This window comes from Xyrauchen texanus, chromosome 13, assembly GCF_025860055.1.
Source record: "Xyrauchen texanus isolate HMW12.3.18 chromosome 13, RBS_HiC_50CHRs, whole genome shotgun sequence".
NCBI classification, from domain to species: Eukaryota; Metazoa; Chordata; class Actinopteri; order Cypriniformes; family Catostomidae; genus Xyrauchen; species Xyrauchen texanus.
In genome coordinates, this window is record NC_068288.1 from 41,417,065 (window position 1) to 41,439,367 (window position 22,303).

The 22,303-nt window shown below is 37.3% G+C and overlaps 1 protein-coding gene and 1 long non-coding RNA gene across 4 annotated transcripts; one reads left to right on the forward strand and one right to left on the reverse strand.

Moving 5' to 3' along the window:
- Nucleotides 1–2,401: 2,401 nt before the first annotated feature.
- Nucleotides 2,402–4,534, reverse strand: LOC127653571 (uncharacterized). Its single transcript, XR_007971827.1, has 3 exons — nucleotides 4,488–4,534; nucleotides 2,666–2,778; nucleotides 2,402–2,493 (listed from the first exon to the last, which is right to left on the reverse strand). It is a non-coding gene; the product is annotated as an uncharacterized LOC127653571 (long non-coding RNA).
- Nucleotides 4,535–6,443: 1,909 nt separating this feature from the next.
- Nucleotides 6,444–17,111, forward strand: LOC127653572 (uncharacterized). Of its 3 annotated transcripts, none has more exons than XM_052140286.1 (6): nucleotides 6,444–7,297; nucleotides 7,499–7,588; nucleotides 7,697–7,819; nucleotides 8,016–8,120; nucleotides 13,874–13,984; nucleotides 14,503–17,111. In XM_052140286.1, the coding sequence occupies exons 1-6, from the start codon at nucleotides 7,199–7,201 to the stop codon at nucleotides 14,563–14,565; spliced, it is 591 nt and encodes a 196-aa protein (XP_051996246.1). In that variant the 5' UTR covers nucleotides 6,444–7,198; the 3' UTR covers nucleotides 14,566–17,111. The 3 variants fall into 3 exon arrangements, with proteins under 3 accessions (XP_051996246.1, XP_051996244.1, XP_051996245.1); XM_052140284.1 differs by having other exon boundaries at nucleotides 7,124–7,297; XM_052140285.1 differs by having other exon boundaries at nucleotides 7,133–7,588.
- The last annotated feature ends 5,192 nt before the right edge of the window (nucleotides 17,112–22,303 follow it).

The following is a 22,303-nucleotide window of genomic DNA, read 5'->3' on the forward strand; positions in this document are numbered from 1 at the left end:
CATTTATTTTTCAATCTGGATAGTTTTGTTTGCATGGCCTGTGCTCTTTATAACAGCAAATAATATAATAAGACTTAATTCACACATTGAATGAAAGGATGTTGGAATACAGTGGTCATATTTTGCAGTATTTGTTGTATTTTGAACTCAACATCACAGTTCTGTGCTTTAGCATTGATTATTGGGCTCACAGTCATTGAGGTGTTGAGAAACCTGCTGTAACGTCATCTGAACAACTGTTAGCTTTTTCATGGAGAGAATTGTTCGACAATTTTTCCCATTTAAATGAATGGGAAAAATTGGAACACAAATCCACCTTTTTCCTGAACATGAAAGTGTTCCACGATTCAACTGTTTTCAATTTCCGGTCTCCAGGCATTCGCAAAATTTGTCCAAACAAATCTGGCTCTTTAGTGCTGATACTTCACAGAGTCGAGATGACCTCACCTGACTGTGTAGATGACATGAAGTGATGGTCCGAGGTTTGTCACGTTGATATCATTAACTACTTTGAGTTTTCAATAAAACTAAAAAACTTAAATGGTTGTTGTTATCCATCTGGATCACTCGTTTTGATATTTTTGCATAGCATCTCGAGACCAAAGTCAGAAAACAGGCAATTAATCATCATGGTGCCGCCCAGAGGTTGCTCAGAAAAACTGTGGATACGGATACGGCGGATGTACAAACGGAAGTCCCGCCTTACAGGTAAAACAGCCAATCACTTTTTTGATTCAGATATTGCCTGTCAGTTAACTTGCGTATATGCATTAGCTGGAAAATCCTGAAAAATATCATGTTTCCATCATATATGATGCACATTAATTGCACAAGAAGCACAATTAATGATGCCATTCCCAGGTGAAAAATAAATATATTTAAATTGTACTTATTTTGATATATTTAATGTATTTTAAGTGTATGTATTAAGTATGTATTTAATATGTTATTTTGAAACAACTTCAAGTATATTAAGTGTACTTTATTAGGTATTTAAGTTCAATTTTAATGTATTAGTAATATATTTTATTATACTTAATTGTGTTAAAATGGAACTATTTTAAGTACATTTAGTGTAATATAATAGCATTTCTTTAAATTTTACTTTTAATACACTTTAAATTGACTTTATAAATACATCAGAAGTATATTTTTAGCTTCACATTCATGTGTTTCAAATATATTTTAAATATAATTTCAGCTTATTAATAATATATTAGTAGGACACTATAAGACCCACTATTAACATATTAAAAATATATTTTTCCAAAACCATATTATGAAAAAGTATTTTTTAATGTATTAAAAAATACAGTTAAAAATTTTAATTCAATAAAACACAGTAAAAAATATTTCTATAAAACACACAAACAACTCTTTGAAAGATAAACTTTAATGCACTACATCAGTACAGCACCATATGAAAACTAAACAAAATACATTAACATAAAATGCATTGATTTGCAGAGATATTAAACAGAAAAAACAAATAAATAAACTAACTTAAGTCAAAGTGAAATACAATAGCTGTAAAAAAAAAAAATAAATAAAAACTCTTCATCCTTCAAGTGAATTGAAGTGATTGGTCTTGGAGTTTGCCTCATTGTTACATTTTCTTCTAATGAGTGCTCGCACCTCAGACACTGTCGTGGTCGGAAAATCACAGTATCTATGAAAAGGGAAAAAGAAAAATTTACTTTTGTTAAAAGTCACTGTTCCCTTTTAGAAGGGAACTTAAACTGTGTATCACTGTGCAATATAGTTGCATTATATATATAGTTGCACTGTGCACTGTGTATTATAATTCTAAGTTGTACTAATATAGTCATAGACTTTTGCCAAATTTGATTGCCTATATGTTGTATTAGAAGGTGAAAAGACCGTTTACTTAAAATTATTAAAAATACATTAAAATTATATTTGTATTGTACTAAAAACAAACTTAAGTATAATTTTAATACATTTTAATAGTCTTTTTCACCTTTCACCATATTTATGCATGTAATGTGTAGATCATATATTTTATCAGTAGACATTCAATAACATTTTTGTTAATGTAATTCAAAAAGGAGTTAATAATATATCTACAGCAAAAATTAAGACTTGCTGGACAACAGTGAAGTATACATGTTAAGTCACTGTATGTCACTGTAAAAATAGGCAATTTAACTGATAAACTGAAAATGTATACCCATTGAACAAGTTTAATAACTATAATGTATAAATGCTAATATTTATTTTTGTCAGCCCCTTTAACTTTGAGAGCAAAAAGTGATGATGTACAGAAACACATACCTATGAGGGCTTGCACCTTGAGAGGGTCCAACTGGTCTTTTGATTGAATCCCGGATTTACCAGTAAGCGTACATCTGGATAAAGTTTCTCTTCCAAAAGTAAAGTGGCCAAATCTTGAGTAAAAAGAGAAGCTCGTGATTTGTTCAGCCTGTCATAGACTCTTTTGGGGACTTTTACATCAGAACCACCAAGGGAAATCTGGGAAGAATAAAAACCAAGCATTTGTATAAACTTGTTAATTTATAATTCAAATAAAAAGCTGCCACTTTGTTACTTAATTCAGAACACTTACTGAAGTGTTAATGCTAAAAAGACAGATATAATTATAATTACAAATAGGATTTTTCTTTATCATAAAGACTTTTCTAACCATTTCTGAGGTTTCTGAAAGACACAGCTCAGATGAACTTGGGCTTGAGCTGCATGAGCCTCGTTTCATGGACTCTAGGACCTCTTTGAGAGATGCTACTATCCCTGGAAGCTCTACAAGAAAAATTGAGTTGCATGTTATACAAAGTTAGGGAAGAAAAACACTAGTTTGTGTTCTTCATATATACATGGACTCTTGTTTAAATGCTGAAATATATTTAGTAATGAACCATTACTGTAACTTCCATGCTATTATTACAGTAATTATTCATTATTAATTAAGACAGACAATTCTATGAATGTTACAAGTTGGTGACAGCTGATAACGACTTGATTAAATGTAAAAAAGCTGAATACAACACATACAACCATATAAATCAGTCCCTCCATAAAAACACAATTATGTGATTGCATAATTCAATGCATAATCAGGCAAAGTACGCATATTTACGCGGGGGATGCATTTTTTCAAATACAGCACACTTAGCCGAATAAATTCCAGATTTACACACACAAAATATGCGGTGCTTTCATAATTCCCACATTTTCGTTGCAAAAAAGTCACATATATCTTAGCAGAAAGTTTAAAAATGTTGAGTTTACTTCACAAAAGAGCAGCCATTCCTCGTTGCCATGGGAACCATTACTGAGTGATGTAATTATGCAACGTGAACATCTGGAAAAGCTGCAAACCCAGCAATGAAGCTATGATGAAGCCAGTTTTGACTCAATGTTTTGTAAGTTTGAGCCATATGTTTATTAAGGTCTGAAATAAAACATGTAATATACTTGCTTATCATAGGAATTAATAAGAAATAACTCTTTACATTTAAGGTTGTATCAGTGATTTCAGGCCCAAAAATAAATGATCACATTCATCTAATCTTTCCTAATGATCCGCTAGCTGCCCTCCCCATAAGCAGGCTGTCAAAAAACGCCTCTCTGTAGGCAGACTAGGCTCTGAGATCTGCACACAAAAACAAATGGGTACAACCACCACTCAAAACCAAAATAAACAGTGTCCAACCAATCACCGACAGGCGCGGGCTTTGCGCTCGTGCACTTCTGGACGCGAAGTCAGAGCAAAGCCCGCCCCTGTCTTTTTCCATCCTTTTCTATCTGTTAATACAGAGTCATCGTGATGACTTTTCCTCTCCATGCTGGCTGATACCCTATCAAAAGACTGCAACATAAATAGACTTTAAGAGTTAGTTTACCCAAAAATGAAACTTCTGTCAATAATTACTCACACTCATGTCGTTTCAACATTGTTCACTTTCTGATCCATATAAAGTAACTTTATTACCACTTTCAAAGACCAGAAATGTAGTAAAGACATTGCTAAAATAGTCCATGTGACTACAGTGGTTCAACCTGACTTATGGGTTTGAACCGACATGAGGTTGTGTAATTAATGACAGATTCTTAAATGTTGCGTGAATTAACCCTTTAACTGGTCAAACAAAGACACCTGAGGCCTCATACTACACCAAAAAATTACACCATCACAAGTAAAATTTTCCAATGACTTCCTCATTGTAAGCATTGGCAAGTGTCTAGTCTATAAAACATATAAACCTTTTTTATTTTATTTTTACATAGTCAACAAAAATTGCATTTGCAATTGTATTTGACTCCCATAGAGTCACAATAGACAAATTAATTTTAAATGTAATTATGTTTAATTGATCATCTTCTAACGTTGTGTCCAATGCAACAAATATAAAAATGAACAATAAAAAGTATATTATAAATGATTAAGTCAGTATTTGTAAAAATAAATTAAAGGTTTAATATTTACATTTCAATTGCTAGCAATTTACCTTTCAAAGCTTTGACAACATCATCATCAAGCTCAACATGAGTGTTCTGGGGCTGATGTACTCTGCAAAAGACTGTTGTCAAAATCCTTACTTATATCTCCTTGTTCGTTGTCACTCTCCAGTGCAGCCTGTATTTGTTACATTGGACACAAGGTTAGAAGAGGCTCAATTAAACATTAAATTTAATTAAACATAATTACAATTCTAATTAATGTGTCTATTGTGATTGTATGGAAGTCAAATACAAATCTACATTTGAATTATTCAACTTTGTTGAACAAATTTAGTAAAACGAGAAGAAACACCAAAGAGAAAATATCAGGGCTGACTAGCATATACTCCCTGCAGTTCCCATAAAATAAGACACTATACTAAAAATGTTTTTACATCTAAAACATCTGTTTCCAGTCTTAATAACAGAAAACTCTGAAATCTGACATTTATAATAGTAGGAGATTCCTAAAGCAGCAAAATGTTCTAAGACAAAGTGGTGGATAATTTTGCTTAGGTCACAAAGATGGAGGAATCCAAAGTTTACTTGACATTTAGAGACACAATTTTATACTTTATTTGTAAATAGATGAAAGGGTAAAAAATTATTTGAGATTATTTTTAATTAAAAATTAAACATTGCTTACTCTCTTCCTTGATTGTCTAGGTATGTTTTCAAACATGTCAATTTCAGTGTTATCTGAGTCATCTGACATTGGAGTGGAGGTTACAGGAGCTGCTTTTTTTTTCCTCAACTCCAGAAGGTCTCTTTTCAGCTGGTCTCCCATTGCAACAGCAGCTGCACTTTGAGATGTACTTGCACTCTAAAAACAACACATTCAAATTAACATAAAAAGGCAGTCAGGCGAATCACTACTGTTAAAAACAATAATCCTGAAAGGTTAAGATAATGAACAACCTTTACGACCTCGGATGTTTTTTTCCCTTGAAGAATGTTGGTCTTCCAGATGTCTTCACCTCTCTTAAAAGCATCTCTCTTTACAATTAAGTCCTTGTAAACATCTGTAATTACAAAATATATGTAATTACATAATATGATAACAATACAACATCAGAATGGGCAGAACCAATAAACACACCAAGAAAGTGATAGCCAATGTGTAGTAATTCCTCATTGTCAACATTTATTCACCCTCAGGCCATTTAAAATCTTCTTACTTTGTATGAACACATGTATTTTGAATTTTTTCTTTTTTTTTTACCAAACATTGAAATTAAAATGTTTCAATTTGTTAGGGTGTAAACTACACTTTTTAAAAACACAACCCTAGGTTAGTGGTCAGCTTATGAGGATACTGTTGTATGTTTTGTTCATAATGTGTTTTTTCTACTTTGGAAATATAATATAATACACTATTTTATCTTCTATGTTATTTTAGGATATATCTTCACTTGACAATACTCAGAATAGATCCACATTTTACAGATAAAACTGAGGAAAATACCCCTTTTACAATTTCTAATAGAAATATCTGCTAAATGCATAATAGTAAAATGTAAATAATATTTCTGTTATTGAATGTAATGTTATCTAAAATACAGGCCTCAACAAAGAGGCTAAACTACTACTTACTCGACGTCATCTACCGACGGTTTTATTAAAAGAAAAATCTTTGCAATATGCACATTTCTTGGATAGGCTATATATTAAATATAAAAACTCTCATTTCATTATTTAATGCCGTTTTAATGCAGTGCAAGTTATTTAATTGGTTTTGTAAAAGCTTATAGTTGGTGATTACAACTTGATTTATTTATCAAATATAAGACAATGACATGAAAACTGACAGACTAATATTAATGAATTAGCCTAACATTTTATGGATTTAAATATCCTACGTTAACATTTTCGGCCGACATTGTGCTCAACGAAAAGTTGCTTGTCCAAGGACAATCAATCCTGTCGTGTAATCACCATTAATAACCGTTTTTCTCTGCAAACACAGTGTGCAATGTGTTTATAATTGTTTTATTTCACTGTCTAGAATAGATTACGTATTCATCGTGATTTTCCACGACAACTGAGACGTATGTTTATGGATAGACGTTAGCTCGCGTCAGTGTCAAGTCAACGGTTAACATCAGTAATCCACATAAATTATCTAATGTAAAAGAGCATCGTCATCAACTTCTGAAAATATTTTCTAAACCCAAAGTTAGAATAAATCCACTTATACTAATCACTTAAACTAATAAACTTACCACCAAGAAGTAAGATCTTTGCTGGCAGTATCTTGCTCTTTCCATGTCGGCTGCGACTTGGCAGGCGCACCTCTACATAGCCCTCTTCACTGCTAATTTGTTCGCGGGAGCTGACCTGGTAATCTGCTCGTCTGTGTTCTCTTAATATTATATCTGTGCTGTCCACCTTCACTAGGTCAGAGTCAGGGAAATAGTACAAAGCGAAATTTGGAAAAGACATGATTTCTGTTGAAATATCCGTAGGCTATATTTGGAATACCACAGTATCCGTTTCCCGCTCAAATTGCATATTCAAATTGCAGTGTGTGATTGGAGACTTACCTGCAAGCTTGTTTTGAAAAACTTGGCTCTGATTGGCCTAAATGAATGCAACTGGAAAGATATATATATATATATTTCCAGTTGCATTTATATATTTTTATTTTTTATTTTTATTGAAGTGCACATAACCGTCACCGTCCGGAAATTTGACAAATTTAGGCACTGAAGTGACAGAAATGAAGAAATACAAATCTTACCTCAATTCACAAGATAAAAATATTCCAAGAACTACAGAACATCGCCGATTTAAGAAGCTGGGTACAGAAAATAAAGAGGTAATACTGAATTTTATTTTTAATTTCTGTGTTAAGCATTTTATTTTCATGCACTGTTTGAATACTGCAGGCAGATCTGAAACAAATCATATTTATTATGTATGATTGAATGTGCATGCTATTTCACCTTAGAATTCAAACAATGGTTTATTTCTAATCCAGGATATGAAACCAATCTTTTGCCATTCTCTTTCTTTACAGAATTCAGCCCTAGATGGTTACAAAAACTATGTGTCTATAAATGTTTCTGAATTACCAAGAACAACTGAATACAGGAGAAGGAAAACACTGGTAAAATTGTTATTCAGTCAGTAGCATATGATGGTTATAAGTAATGTACTGGGAAAAGTATTAATTAATTAATAATAATCATGTTAACATCAACTTGGTGTTTTTTAGCTTCAAGTTAATTGCAAAAACAATGAGTCAACCAAGGAAAATTACAGTGTCCATTATTCTACATGCCCAGAACCAGCAAAGAGACACAAAATGGATGACCAAGTGCAGGAAATAGTTGAGTTGGTAGGTATGCCATATTGTGTCAACATCAGTTTATTATATATTATATATATTATATTATATAATTATTTTTAAATACACCGCAGACTCAATACCAAGCACTAATTTTTAATTTAGACTTTGCATCACTTTGGACTTCCATTAAGATGTCATCCATCATTCAGACTGAAAATTTATATGTAGCGCCTACCTTTTTTAGAGTGTTAATGATGTGACCAATATTGATGGAAGAGGCCAGCCTAAACAGTCCAACTTGTGCCAGTCTCCTGAGAGTCATCATCAAGAACCAAACATTAATTATCAGGTAAATATATATATATATATATATATATATATATATATATGTGACGTAATGAAGCTAGGAAGCAAGTTGCAAGTTGACAATTAGTTTATTGACAGTCAAATTGAGAAGATAGGGGAAAAGTCCGGGGTGATGGTCTAGTGGCGCAGAGTCTCCAATGGTCAGATGATCGTGGTGAGAAGAGTGAAGAGAAGTGTTGAACAGACACGGCGAATCCGGGTAACAGCAAACAGGACACGAAACAGGGACAACGAGAGAACTGGACTGGAACTCTGAAGAGCGAACAACACCGGACATCACAAACAACGATCTGACAAGGAGATGAGAGAGTGGTGAGAATTTAAAGGGAATGGGAATGAGTAACAGCTGGTGAGAGGAGTGATTGCGGCAGAGCGCTAATCATGGTACAAACAACACGCCCACACATTCACGCACCCACACAACACACACTAAGAACAAGGCACGAGACAAGGAAGAGACATAGGATTAAATACCGTGACAGTACCCCTCCCCTAGGAGCGCCTCCTGGCGTTCCCAGGCTCCCTACCTGCCGATTGTAGTCATCGATAAGGGAGTGATCCAGAATGTCTCTGGCCGGTACCCAACCTCTCTCCTCCGGACCGTAACCTTCCCAGTCCACCAGGTACTGAAATCCGCGTCCCCTCCGTCTTGAGTCCAGAATACGGTTGACCGAATAAGTAGGTTCCCGTCTACGAGTCGTGGCGGGGAACGGAACCGGCGAGTTAATCTTGAGGAATAAAAGGCGGGTTTTATTTTGGATACATGAAATACGGGGTGAATTCTCCTATGCAGCTGGAGGAAGGTTGAGGCGGACTGCCACCGGACTAACGATCTTGGTGACAGCGAGCGGGCCAATAAATTTAGGTGCAAGTTTATTAGATCACGGGCGTAGAGGAATGTTCTTAGTAGAAAGCCACACTCTTTGACCAACGGCGTATCACGGGAGGCCTAGACCGGTGGCGATCAGCTTTGGCCTTAGTGCGTGACCCCACTTGGAGTAGAGTCTCCGGGCCCTAGTCCAAGTCGCGGTGACACCTCTGGACGAAGGCGTGGCGGAGGGACCGCGACTCGGATTCCAGACTAGGAAAAATAGGTGGCTGGTAACCTACACTACACTCAAGCGGAGATAGGCCCGTGGATGATACTGGTAGCGTGTTGTGGGCGTACTCAACAAAAGACAGTTGCTGACTCCATGAGGAAGGATTCTTGGATACCAAACATCGTAGCGTTCTCTCCAGATCCTGGTTGGCTCGCTCAGATTGACCATTGCTCTGGGGATGAAACCCTGAGGACAGACTAACAGTAAGCTCCCAGTAATTTACAAAATTCTCGCCAAAATTTGGACACAAATTGGGGTCCTCTGTCAGAGACCACATCTGTCGGGAGGCCATGTAGCGAAAGGCGTGGTCAATGACAATCACCGCTGTCTCCTTGGCAGAGGGTAATTTGGGCAAGGGAATGAAGTGGGCGCCTTCGAGAACCGGTCCACCACGGTTAAAACTACCGTGTGTCCCTGTGAGGGTGGGAGGGCGGTGATAAAATCTAGAGCGATATGGGACCAGGGTCTCGATGGCACCGGCAGCGGTTGAAGTAACCCGTCTGGGGGTCGATTGGAACTCTTACCAGTGGCGCAGACTGAGCAAGCCAAAACAAAACTGTGAGCGTCACGAACCATCAAAGGCCACCAGAATGCGTTGCTTGACTAAAAACTTAGTTCGATTAACTCCTGGATGACAAGCCACATTAGAACAATGTCCCCACTGAATAGCGCTGGACCGTAACCCTCCGGCACAAACAAGCGGTTCGGTGGGCACCGAGCCGAGGCGTTACCCTTCTAAGGCCGTCTTGACCTTCGATTCGATCTCCCATGTGAGTGTAGAGATGAATAGAGTCTCTGGTAAAATGCACTTTCGGGAGTAGGCGAGCGTTGGAGTGATCAAAAATACGTGATAAAGAATCGGGTTTGATGTTCTTGGAACCGGGCGATGCAGAGAGTAAAATCAAAGCGACCGAAAAAAAGAGCCCACCGAGCCTGCCTGGAGTTTAATCTTTTAGCTGTCGCGAATATATTCCAAATTCTTGTGATCGGTCCAGGCGATAAAAGGTACCCCGAACCCTCCAACCAGTGGCGCCATTCCTCCAAAGCTAACTTGACTGCCAACAACTCTCTGTTACCAATGTCATAATTACGTTCGGCCGAGGACAAGCGATGAGAAAAAAGCAGCGCAAGGGTGTATCTTGTCGTCTGAAGGAGAACGCTGGGATAGCACTGCGCCTACCCCTACCTCTGATGCATCGACCTCCACCACGAACTGGCGTGATGGATCAGGGGTTATCAGGATGGGGGCTGAAACAAAGCAACCTTTCAGTTTGGCAAGCGCGGCCTCAGCTGCGTCTGACCACCTGAGCGTTGTTCTGGGGAGGTCAGGGCGGTCAGAGGTGTGGCTAGTTGACTGAAATTGCGAATGAAGCGCCCGGTAGAAATTGGCGAACCCCAGGAATCTCAGTAGGGCCTTACGAGACTCTGGACTTGGCCAATCTACCACAGCCTTGATCTTCTCAGGATCCATGCGCATTCCCTCAACCGACCACGATGTACCCTAAGAAAGGAACAGACTGTGCATGAAAAGCGCATTTCTCCGCCTTGACAAAAAGCCCATTCTCTAGCAATCTCTGAAGCACTAGCGGACGTGCTGCACATGTTCCTGGAGAGAAGAAGAAAAAATCAATATGTCATCCAGGTAAACATATATGAACTGATCAACCATGTCTCGCAGCACGTCATTGGCGAGTGCCTGGAAGACCGCTGGGGAGTTGGACAAGCCGAGCGGCATGACCAAGTATTCAAAGTGCCCCTGGGGGTGTTAAAAGCGGTTTTCCATTCATCCCCCTCCCTGATCGCGGACCAAATGATAAGCATTACGTAAATCCAATTTAGTGAAGATGGATGCTCCCTGCAACCTCTCAAAAGCTGAAGACATCAGCGGTAGAGGATAAGTATTCTTTACCGTGATGTTGTTCAACCCGATAATCAATGCAAGGTCGCAGAGATCCATCCTTCTTCCCCACAAAAAGAATCCGCCCCGGCTGAAGAGGAAGGGCGGATGAATCCATTAGCTAGAGAATCAGAAATATATTTCTCCATAGCCTCCCTCTCTGGAATCGAGAGTGAATATAACTTGCCCTTAGGCGGAGATGTACCTGGCAATAACTCTATGGCACAGTCATAGGGGCGATGTGGAGGAGAGAAGCGCCCGAGACTTACTGAACACCTCCTTCAGGTCCAGGTACTCCGCGGGCACGTTAGATAAATCCACCGCCTCTTCCTGAAAAACAGGGACAAAAACAGGCGAACAGGCAGAAACAAGACAAGACTTATGACATTGAGTGCTCCACGCTGACACAGACTTAGACTGCCAGTCCACTTTAGGGTTGTGATGGGTGAGCCAGGGATGACCAAGGACGATGGGGGCAAGAGGAGTGTCCAGTATGTAGAAGGAGATGGTCTCGGTGTGATTGCCTGGCGTGGCCAGAGTGATGTCTTCAGTGGCTAGGGAAATGGTGGGAAGTTTCTGGCCATTGAGAGCGTGAACAGCGATCCGGTGAGTGAGAGACTTGAGGGGACTTGGTGGTTGAGTGCAAAAGTGTAGTCCATGAAATTTCCTTCGACCCCAGAATCCAGAAGTGCTTCGACAGTCGTGGCGGTGATTAGACCATTGAAGACTTACGGAAGGAGGGTAGATGTGGATGAGGTCTTCTCGTGGAGATCCCACCCGATAGTAGCCTCATACTTGCTATCGGGCGGATCCTTTTAAAGGACAGTTGTAGGCAAAATGTCCAGCACCACCACAGTACAAACACAGTCCCTGGGATCTCCGCCTTTCCTTCTCCTCCCGGAAAGCCGGGCTCGACCCACCTGCATGGGCTCGGGATCACAGAGCGGGGCTGAGCAGCGTCCCGCCTCCAGAACATTGACCGCCTAATCCTCTCAAGGGGCGGTTGGTTTGTACTACGCTGTTCCATTCTGGATAACCTTGCGTCCACTCTAAGCGCCAAGGCGATCAAATCGTTTAGCTTGGTGGGGAGATCCATGGCGTATATCTCCTTTTGGGCGCGATCAGCCAGCCCATGCAGGAACATGTCCCACTCGCCTCCTCGTTCCATTGGCTCTCCGCCGCTAGCGTCCGAACTTCGATAGAAAAGTCTGATACAGATCTCTCCCCTGGCGCTAAGTCGACCAGCACTCTGGCTGCCTCTCTACCGGAGACAGCACGGTCGAAAGCTTCGCTTCATCTCCGCGGAGAGTGCTTGAAAAGAGGTGCAGCATTCATCTTGATTCTCCCACACCGCCGTTCCCCAAAGGGCCGCTCTCCCAGAAAGTAGCGTCAGGACAAAAGCGACCTTGGTTCTTTCATCACAGAATGTTCTGGGTTGTAAAGAAAAATGCATTGAGCATCGTGTTAGAAAAGCTCGGCAAAAATTAGGTTCACCTGAATATAGCTCTGGAACCCGGTAGGCGGGGCTCCGACTGGGAGGAGCTGGTGGTGGTTGAGGAATCAGCGGTGCTGGGTGGCGCAGTGGGAGCTCGCAGAAGTTGAATTTGCTGGGTGAGTCCGGACACCTGCGCCACTAGAGCCTGGACAGCCTGAGCCGTGTCATTGAGATTCTTCTCCTGGTTCTCCATACGAAGTCTGCTGTTCATCACGAATTCTTCTAGGCTGTCTGAATTGTTACTCGCTGCTTCCATCTTGTGGTCAGATCGTTCTGTGGCGTAATGAAGCTAGGAAGCAAGTTGCAAGTTGACAATTAGTTTATTGACAGTCAAATTGAGAAGATAGGGGAAAAGTCGGGGTGATGGTCTAGTGGCGCAGAGTCTCCAATGGTCAGATGATGCGTGGTGAGAAGAGTGAAGAGAAGTGTTGAACAGACACGGCGAATCCGGGTAACAGCAAACAGGACCGCGAAACAGGGACAACGAGAGAACTGGACTGGAACTCTGAAGAGCGAACAACACCGGACATCACAAACAACGATCTGACAAGGAGATGAGAGAGTGGTGAGAATTTAAAGGGAATGGGAATGAGTAACAGCTGGTGAGAGGAGTGATTGCGGCAGAGCGCTAATCATGGTACAAACAACACGCCCACACATTCACGCACCCACACAACACACACTAAGAACAAGGCACGAGACAAGGAAGAGACATAGGATTAAATACCGTGACAATATATATATATATATATATATATAATTTTTATTATTATTATCCACATTAACAATTTGCATACTGTATGTGGCTACATGACTTGTGTCAGCGTACTGTCACATCATGACAATATTTTATATTTAATGGCTGTCGTGGCTGTTACAAATTATTTTTGAGTTACATTTTTTTATTTTATTTACTAATTATTATTAGTTAATTTTATTAGCCTATTTTTTTCTTAATTTAGCGCTTTATTAATCCCCTTTGGGCAATTATTCACACTGTTGTGGTGCTTCTTATACTCAGACACTCAACACTTGGTATGTCACAAATATTTAGATGGTTACAGATGTACTCGTGATTTAAAGGGACTACTTCAGAGTACAGGCATAATTATAACAGCTGAGGGAGGTTGTGGTGAATCAATTATAGAACTAATAACGGTATTTTAAAAATGTTCATTTAAATTGTTTAACACAACAAAAGTTGTTACTTGGAAAACTCAGACATACATCTATATATTAAACAGATAATTCAGGACAGGCCTGTTTGTGAGGGACTTCATGACCACAATGCTGATTTGCAACCAGAACCAGAAATACCTAACCTGGAACAAGAACCAAACTCAAATCCATCACAGGTATTGTTGTCATAAAGTATTTATGGTGTGGCTTTGTGTTCCATCTGAGTTGTAGTAATGTAATAAATGATATTGAAAAGAAGACCCAACATAAAAGGAATGCAGTTATAATGCTTAAATAGGAAGGGCAGTTTTGCCCACACTATATGTTGGATAGTAATTTATAATTATAGCAAAGACAAAGTTAAGTAGCATTGTTGCATGCTGGCTCTAATAATTTCTGCCAAGGGCCCTGAGTCAATGCACGATCAATATTTGCAGATGTGTTTTTCATCTCTCAGCAAGATTTCTCAGAAAAAAAGTAAAAAGAAGAGGAAAAGAGGTCGAGCGTGGCCTAAACTATAAAGTTTTGGATCCAGATCATTTTATTTTAAACTGAGATATATCACTGACTTTGACAGAGGTCTGCTTTTTGCAAATGCCCATCTAGTTACTGATCTGTTTGTTTATGTATTTATTTCATTATTATTCATACTTTTTTTAATTATTTTTTCTTCTTGTTCTTCTTCTTCTATCAGAGGAGGAAGAACTGCTTTACCCAGGAGCACCTATCTCCAGAGGACAGAGTCTGCTTCTTTTGATGTCCTTCATTTTGAGGCATAACCTCACAGGGACAGCTCTTGAAGACCTCCTCAAATTGTTTAATGAACATTTCCCAGGATCAGTACCAGCTACTTCTTACCTATTTCATAAAGCTTATGGGCAGTATGGACAATATGAATCACATTTTTACTGTTCTGGATGCACCAACTATATAAGTAAGGTTAATGGTCAGACACAATGTTCTGTATGTCACATGTTGTTTGATGCAGACACAAATTTAAAAAATGGATCGTATTTTCTGGTTTTGAAATTATCTTGCCAAATTAAGGACATTCTGGAAAATTCTAAGAATACATTAGAAAGAAAAATGTCAACTAATGGGATTATTAATGACATACATTCAGGAATGGAGTATGAAAAACTAATCAGGAGTGGTAAAATTAGTGAAGAGGATGTGAGTTTACTGTGGAACTGTGATGGTATCCCAGTTTTCAAGAGCTCCAAAAGTCAGCTATGGCCAATTCAGTGTCAGATCATTGAACTGGATCCAAAAGAAAGAAAAAATAATATCTGCATACCATGTATTTGGTTTGGAGAGAAGAAACCCAACATGACAACTCTGTTAACTCCATTTGTTGATGAGCTTCAAGAACTGGAACAAAATGGAATTAAATGGACAGACAAACAGGGCCAGCAACATTCCTCTAAGGTGCATGCACTAATCTGTAGTTCAGATTCAGTGGCCCGTCCACAAATTCGAAACACAAAACAGTTCAATGGGACATATGGCTGTGACTTTTGCTACCATAAAGGTGGTGGTTCATACTCTTATATAAGTCCTGAACCTCCTCTCAGATGTGAATCTGAGCATTTTCAACATGCTATGGCTGCAACTCCTCAGCAGCCTGTAATGGGAGTGAAAGGACCATCTCCTTTAATGAAGCTAGCAAACTTTCAGATTGTCAATGGGTTTGTGCCTGAATACCAGCACAGTGTTTGTCTAGGAGTAACACGACAACTAATGACATTATGGCTGGATTCCACTAACCATGATAAACCTTGGTACATTGGCACAAAAACCGAAGTAATTGATAAGCAGTTACTAGCAATCCAGCCTCCAGTAGAGTTAACTAGAGTCCCACGTTCTGTAAAAGAACGCAAATATTGGAAGGCCTCAGAATGGAGATCTTTTCTTCTGTTCTATGCTTTACCAGTGCTTTGTGGTGTTCTTTCCAAAAATACTGGAACCATCTTTTCCTTCTTGTTTTTGGCATATATACTTTGCTTCAGGAAAAGATAGAAATGGTTGAAATTGACAATGCAGAGAAAGCACTGAAAAAATTTGTTATGGAATTTCAGAAATTTTACGGCAAGGAAAATATGTCATTTAACTTGCACTTGATGACACACATTTCTGCAAGTGTGAGAAACTGGGGACCTCTTTGGGCTACATCCACCTTTTCTTTTGAATCTTTCAATGGCACACTCTTGAAGTTCTTTAATGGAACCACACATGTCCAACAACAGATTGTCAAGAGATTCCTCAAGTGGAGAGACCTCACAATCAAAGCAGACAAGTACATGTGGAATGCCAAAGACACAGTCAAAAAACTGTTCAATGACATGCAAAACAGTAAGCAAGAGACGGCTAAATCAACACAACTGTCAGAGATGGTTAGGGTTTTTGGTAATCCTCATCCAGTGACCATTCCAGTACGGCACATGCTTGCTATACAGGATCTTTTTGATGTCAGGGTACAGCAATGCTTGTATTATGATCGTTTTCTTATCGACGGTGTACTTTATCACACAGAAACTAACAAACGGCTACAAAAAAGAAACAACTCTGTTGTCGAGTTAGCTGATGGCACATTATGCAAGATTATGAGCATTGTGGCATTTTACTCTGAAGGTTGTAATGCACAAATGAGTTGTGTTTTGGTTAAGGAGCTTTGCAGGACTGCAAAACACCTTTGTAGGGATTCTGACCTTAAAATTTCTTCCAAGTTTATTCATGAGGTAAAAGAGTCAAATTCTATTTATGCAGTGCATACACAGTCTTTGAAAAGAAAATGTGTGATGATTGAATTGGAAGAGAAAATCTATATCGTATACTTGCCAAATAATATTGAAAGGGACTAAAATCATTGCAGATGCATTGCAATTCAATAATTGAATTATTGAATTGCATAACATGCTTTATATACAGGTTTTTTTTAATTACTTTTGGCTAAACATGTGTAAAGCTTTGGTGTAATTAAAAATGTTAGAGTTAAGCTTTAAGATTTTTTGTTTTTCTAGTATGTATACCTGATCTTTTATATTGATGTGTGTAAGTACTTGTATTCACATTGAGGTTTTAAGTGGATTGTTCAAACTGCCTATTGCCATTACTGCACTGTACTGAAAGATCTAATGTTAAAGGAACAGTATTCAGTGGATATCATTTTTTATTATTATTATTATTTTAACTTGTTTGTAGTAAACTTGTTTTGTGGAAATAGACTCTTTGAATAATTAATAATACATTTGAATAGATAATTAATATTTATATATATACATTTATATATTTATAATGTTTTCAAAGTGCAATAAAATGTACATAATAAATGTTTTATTGTTTAAAACTACAAAAAGTAAACAAATATTTTATATACATATTGATTTAATACCAAGAAGTGCATTACATAATTTCATAATTATAGAAAATAAATTAATATAAAAAAAAAAATTAAACCTAATACACATAATATAAAGTGTGAATACAGATACTTTGAGTTATGTGTTGGTAGTTTTACAAAAAGTATGGTAGTTTTCGGTACATTTCTTAAAGGTTTAACTGTGCACATATTTATAATTAAAGTGCTACTTCTAGTTGTTGTAGAAATATTTTACAAGTCATTTCAATACATGTTTAATTCCCTTCATGTTAAATTTTTAAGCTTTGAAAATGTTTTATATATATATATGCATATATGCAATTAGTTTAAGAATTAATTTGATTATCTGATATATATATATATATATATATATATTGATGTCTTATTTGATTTTCACAATATTTTTTTTAAGCAGGGCTTAAGCACATGCTTTCACATAAATATTAAAAATATACTGCAGTAGTAACCAAGGTTATAAATAAGTTATGTGTAACAAACAAAAATATTAATCGTTTTACTGTACACACAAAGTACATAAAAAACATAAAAAAATACTTTAATTTAGTAACACAAGTATGTTTTCTGTAAATACACTAAAACTTCACTAAACTATGTTCGTTTTTAGCATATTTCCTCAAATTTCAATTAAGTATATATTTATTACCATTGCATTTCTTGTAAACTATTTTGAAATATAATTTAAATATGTTTGTATTTAGCATATTTTTTAAAAAATTGTAATTGAACATATTTATTACCAATGTAGTTCTAGTACACTTTTTAAAAACATATTTAAAGTATGATTGTCATTAGCATATTTATTAAAAATGTGATAAAGCATACATTTATTACCAATGTACTACTAATATATTTTTTAGAAATACAACAAAAGTATGCTTTTCTATAGCATATTTCTTAAAAGTGTAATTAAACATATATTTATTACCAATGTACTTCTAGTATATTTTTTAGAAATATATTAAAATGCAATTAAATATATTTTTAGTACACTTTAAATAAGCATGTTGGAAATACAAATGTATTAAAAACATACTATTTGTATTTCAAAGATATTTTTAGCATATTAAACACAACGTCTTTTTCACCTGGGATTGTTGTCAGATTTTACTGCTGATTTGAAATGTGTCCTTTGATGATCATTTTGACCAACCGTTTAAGGTCTAACCACATTCAAGTCCACAGGAGCTGTACCTGTATGCCACTTGTATATCCTCCGAATATAGCTGCCAAGATGGCCACTGAGAGTACTGACTTGCCTTTGGCATAAATGCTTCACTTATTCCACATAAAATAAGTGAATATATTGGTTGTGTATTGACATCATGATTCCAATAATATCTGTAGATATTCATCTGTAAAGTGTGGTTCTAGTGGGAAAACATTATTGACATCATCTAAAACTTAAACTTTTACATATGGCGTACAATTATTTATGAATCCTCTGGGGTTCAAATATTGTGAATGTTTCACTTATATTTCATACTAACTGAACTTTGATGTTAATTTAAAGCTAAACTATGTTTGACCCTCTATCGGTTGAAGTTTAAAACTTCAAATAGCTTGTGGAGGAACACTGTTATGGTATTTATGTCAATCGGCTTTGGCTCTGCTCTCTTGCGTGGATGAATCGGATGGTTTGAGGTGTTTTGGTGTAACCATGGATACAGATGATCAACATATCAAAGCGAATGTCATGAACAACAACAAAACTCGCCCCCTCCCCTTTATAAATAAATAAATAATGAAAGAAATCCTAAATATATTTTAGCTTAAGATAGTCTTATTAGCAGGTAAGTAGCGTAGCGTTATTTTGACTTATTGAAAACAATTGTTCAAAATTAATGTTACAAAGGTTAGGCAACGATGACATTAGACATAACGATTGCTAATCATATCAGAATATCAAATGGTGGAAACTATTACAGTATATCTTAGCTAGCAGGCAAAAAGACCAAGGTAGTAACTGGTTTAGAGCAGTGGCGTAGCCAAAGGCGTAGCAACGGGCATAACCCACCCAAATTAAACTCAGGCCCACCCAGAATATTACAGATTATTATTTGACTTCAATTATATATTTATAAATGGATTAAAAATGCATAAATTCTGATTTCTGAAAGTGTAAAAGAACTGTTTGAATGTGCCGCTTCTCTGTTGTTAAAGAAAATTTGGTAAAAAAATAATATTTGGGCAAAAACTGGGCCCATCCATTTTTTTTTAGGCCCACCCGAAAGTAATTTCCTGGCTACGCCCTTGGTTTAGAGAATGGCATTGTTACCAGCATAAAGATCCCCCCATTGTCCTTGCTCAATAATGAAATAAAGCACTGCAATACAACAATCCATAATAAAATGCCCCATTAGATTGGCTAACGCTATCTAACAAACTACAATGCTAAGTGAGCTTACAATGCTACAATGCTAAGTCGAGCAAGAAAAGGCCATCTGTGGGTCGGTGAGTTGTCGCCATCTCTGAATGCCGATGTTTTTTCGTGTTTTATTACTACAGGCTCTGTTGCCCCCTTTTTGCTTGCAGATTGTTCTCGTTTTGAGGTTTCTTTATTTTGAAAATGGGCAATTCCCCAGAGGGTTGCCTTTTTGAATGATCCATGGTTAGAATCGTTCATTTGTTGTGGATACAAGCTCTCAGCTTCAAACTACCACACCTATCACCACAAACATACATGTGCTGTATTAGCACTGGCCAGTCACAGAATGCAAATTAAAATAGTTTTATTAGTCATTATGGATGTTAATTGTACATAAAAAAGTCTTTCTCTGACCACACTTCGATAAATGATTGTCCAGCTATTGTGTCTGGATCATGTCTGGAAGTATTCTTGTTCGCCTGCTGCGGCATCCTCATAAAAGATATTGAAATTTCTGCTCTGACCAGTCATCAGAGGATTCATAAATATTTGTTCATCCCTAAAGTTCTACGTGTAAAAAAAATTGTTTCATGTTTTAGATGCTGTCAGTACGTTCATACTGTACGTTTTAGTATCTGTCCAAAAATATATGTGCAAACATTATCAACGAATATCTAAGTAGCAAGAAACATATACTGTACACATCAAACATACTGTACTTAAGTATGCAGTGAATGCTTGTCCAACGTATTGGAAGTGTGCTGTTCCATTGTACATAACGTGCATTCTTGAGTCATTATAGAGATTCTAGAGTTTTAATTGGACAGAAAGATCATGAACATTTCTGTCCATTTTCCAGGATGAGAAAGACTGTAAATTGTAAAACATGTATAGCTTTTCAAAGTTAATTTTGTCAACTTTTAGGAGTATACTGGCTTTCAGATGGTATCAAATCTAACATACATGGACTGAATGCCATAAAACTCACATTTTGATTTTGTCTTTATGCATGAGAATCTATAAAGCCATGATTGACAAGAGTACCAGAAATACTCCTGTGACAGTTTAAATAAATCCGGCAATGCACTTAGAACTCCAAAACACATTTGGGGAACCAAGCCATATCCACAATATTGTTATTGTTATTTGAAAGGCTTCAAATAAAATTGTTTTAACAGTTATTATCAGCATTGGATTTTCCACAGGATTCTTGCAAGATCATAATTTCCACCCTTTCAGGCTATTTTCAGACCACTTTGGTTATTACACTAACAGCATAATGAATACAGCCTTTTTTGTAGACACCAAATCAGGGTCCAGTCTGCTTTGATTTCTACAAGATCAACCATTAGTGTGATTTGTTTTTTTGATCTTTCACTGCATAATGACATGAATATCTAATGTAGCCTTAATGCAAGTGAATAGAGACATTCCCATATTTTACACATTTGCTTATTGATACTATACAAGCATATCCATGTATCCACATTTATGTACTCTAATAACATATGTTAACTATATTTAGAATATAATCATACAATTCACATTCATGTAATCAGCTTAACTGGCGACCTGTCCAGGGTGTCCCCCGCCTTTCGCCCAATGTTAGCTGGAATAGGCTCCAGCCCCCCGCAACCCTGTACACAGGATAAGCGGTTGACGATGGATGGATGGATGGATGGTAATCAGCTTATATTGCATTATCACTGTATTGATAATTCATGTATTCCTTCCATGCCCATCCTTAACTCCAGTGTTTATACATGCTTGTTTCCAGACTTAAGCCTCATATGTTCACTGTGTGTGTTAGAAGATTACGTCATGCTTCTTCTCTATCCTTGTAAATGGTTTGTGCTTTCTGTGCCCAATGTTCCCATGAGAAACTGAAGAAACTGTCGCAAATAATAACAACTATAAAACTTAGCTCTCTCTGCAACCTGCTTTGAAACCTCATCAGGTCAAAAGGGCAACAAATTCATATCCTAAGAGTCTAAAATGTATATACTTAGTTGCCCTTTTGACCTGATATGTGTATGCCCTGGCCGTTCTGGTGCCAGAAGTAACTTGCACCGGACGGCTAATGTATACAGCCCATCGATTTGCTCTGCTGAAAATTAATGTTGATGTTAAAACAATATGTTCGCCTATGTGTAATTTCTTGTATGCATATGAGTCTCTTGACACTCCCATCCATGACAGGGTAAGAGAAGTTATTCACCCACACCTCTACCAGTCAATGTCAAACCAAGTTTTACCGCACCTGTTTGTATTTGTAAACCTGATGATCGCCTCTCCAGATGGGTGGGCTACTCACATTGTAATGACAAATGTGTAACATATGGTCAACTCTGGGGTCCAATGACCTCTTCTGGAAATTCATGGTTTAAAAGAAATGTCACTTATCTCCCCTTATTAACTCCAACAGGATATACAAATATCACTGCTTATCCAGATTAGATTATCCTTCCGAGAGATGTTAAATTTGGGGCATTGAAAGATCAATATTGGATCTGTGGTAGCTATGCTTATGTATGGCTTCCACAGTCCTGGTCAGGGTGTTGCTATATAAGTGGTGTAAATACACCCCTCACATTTATTACATCTAATTCTAAGACTGGGCACAACCTGGAAAAATATTCTTCTAAAGTTCGAAACAACATAAGGCCTAGACATGAATTATATAGACCACATTTGGGAATTTCACCCAAAGTGAAAACTGTAGAAGGGATT

Bases quoted from the DNA above. Each gene is read 5' to 3' on its own strand.
- LOC127653572 (XM_052140284.1), top strand. From the start codon at position 14,565: ATGTCCTTCATTTTGAGGCATAACCTCACAGGGACAGCTCTTGAAGAC.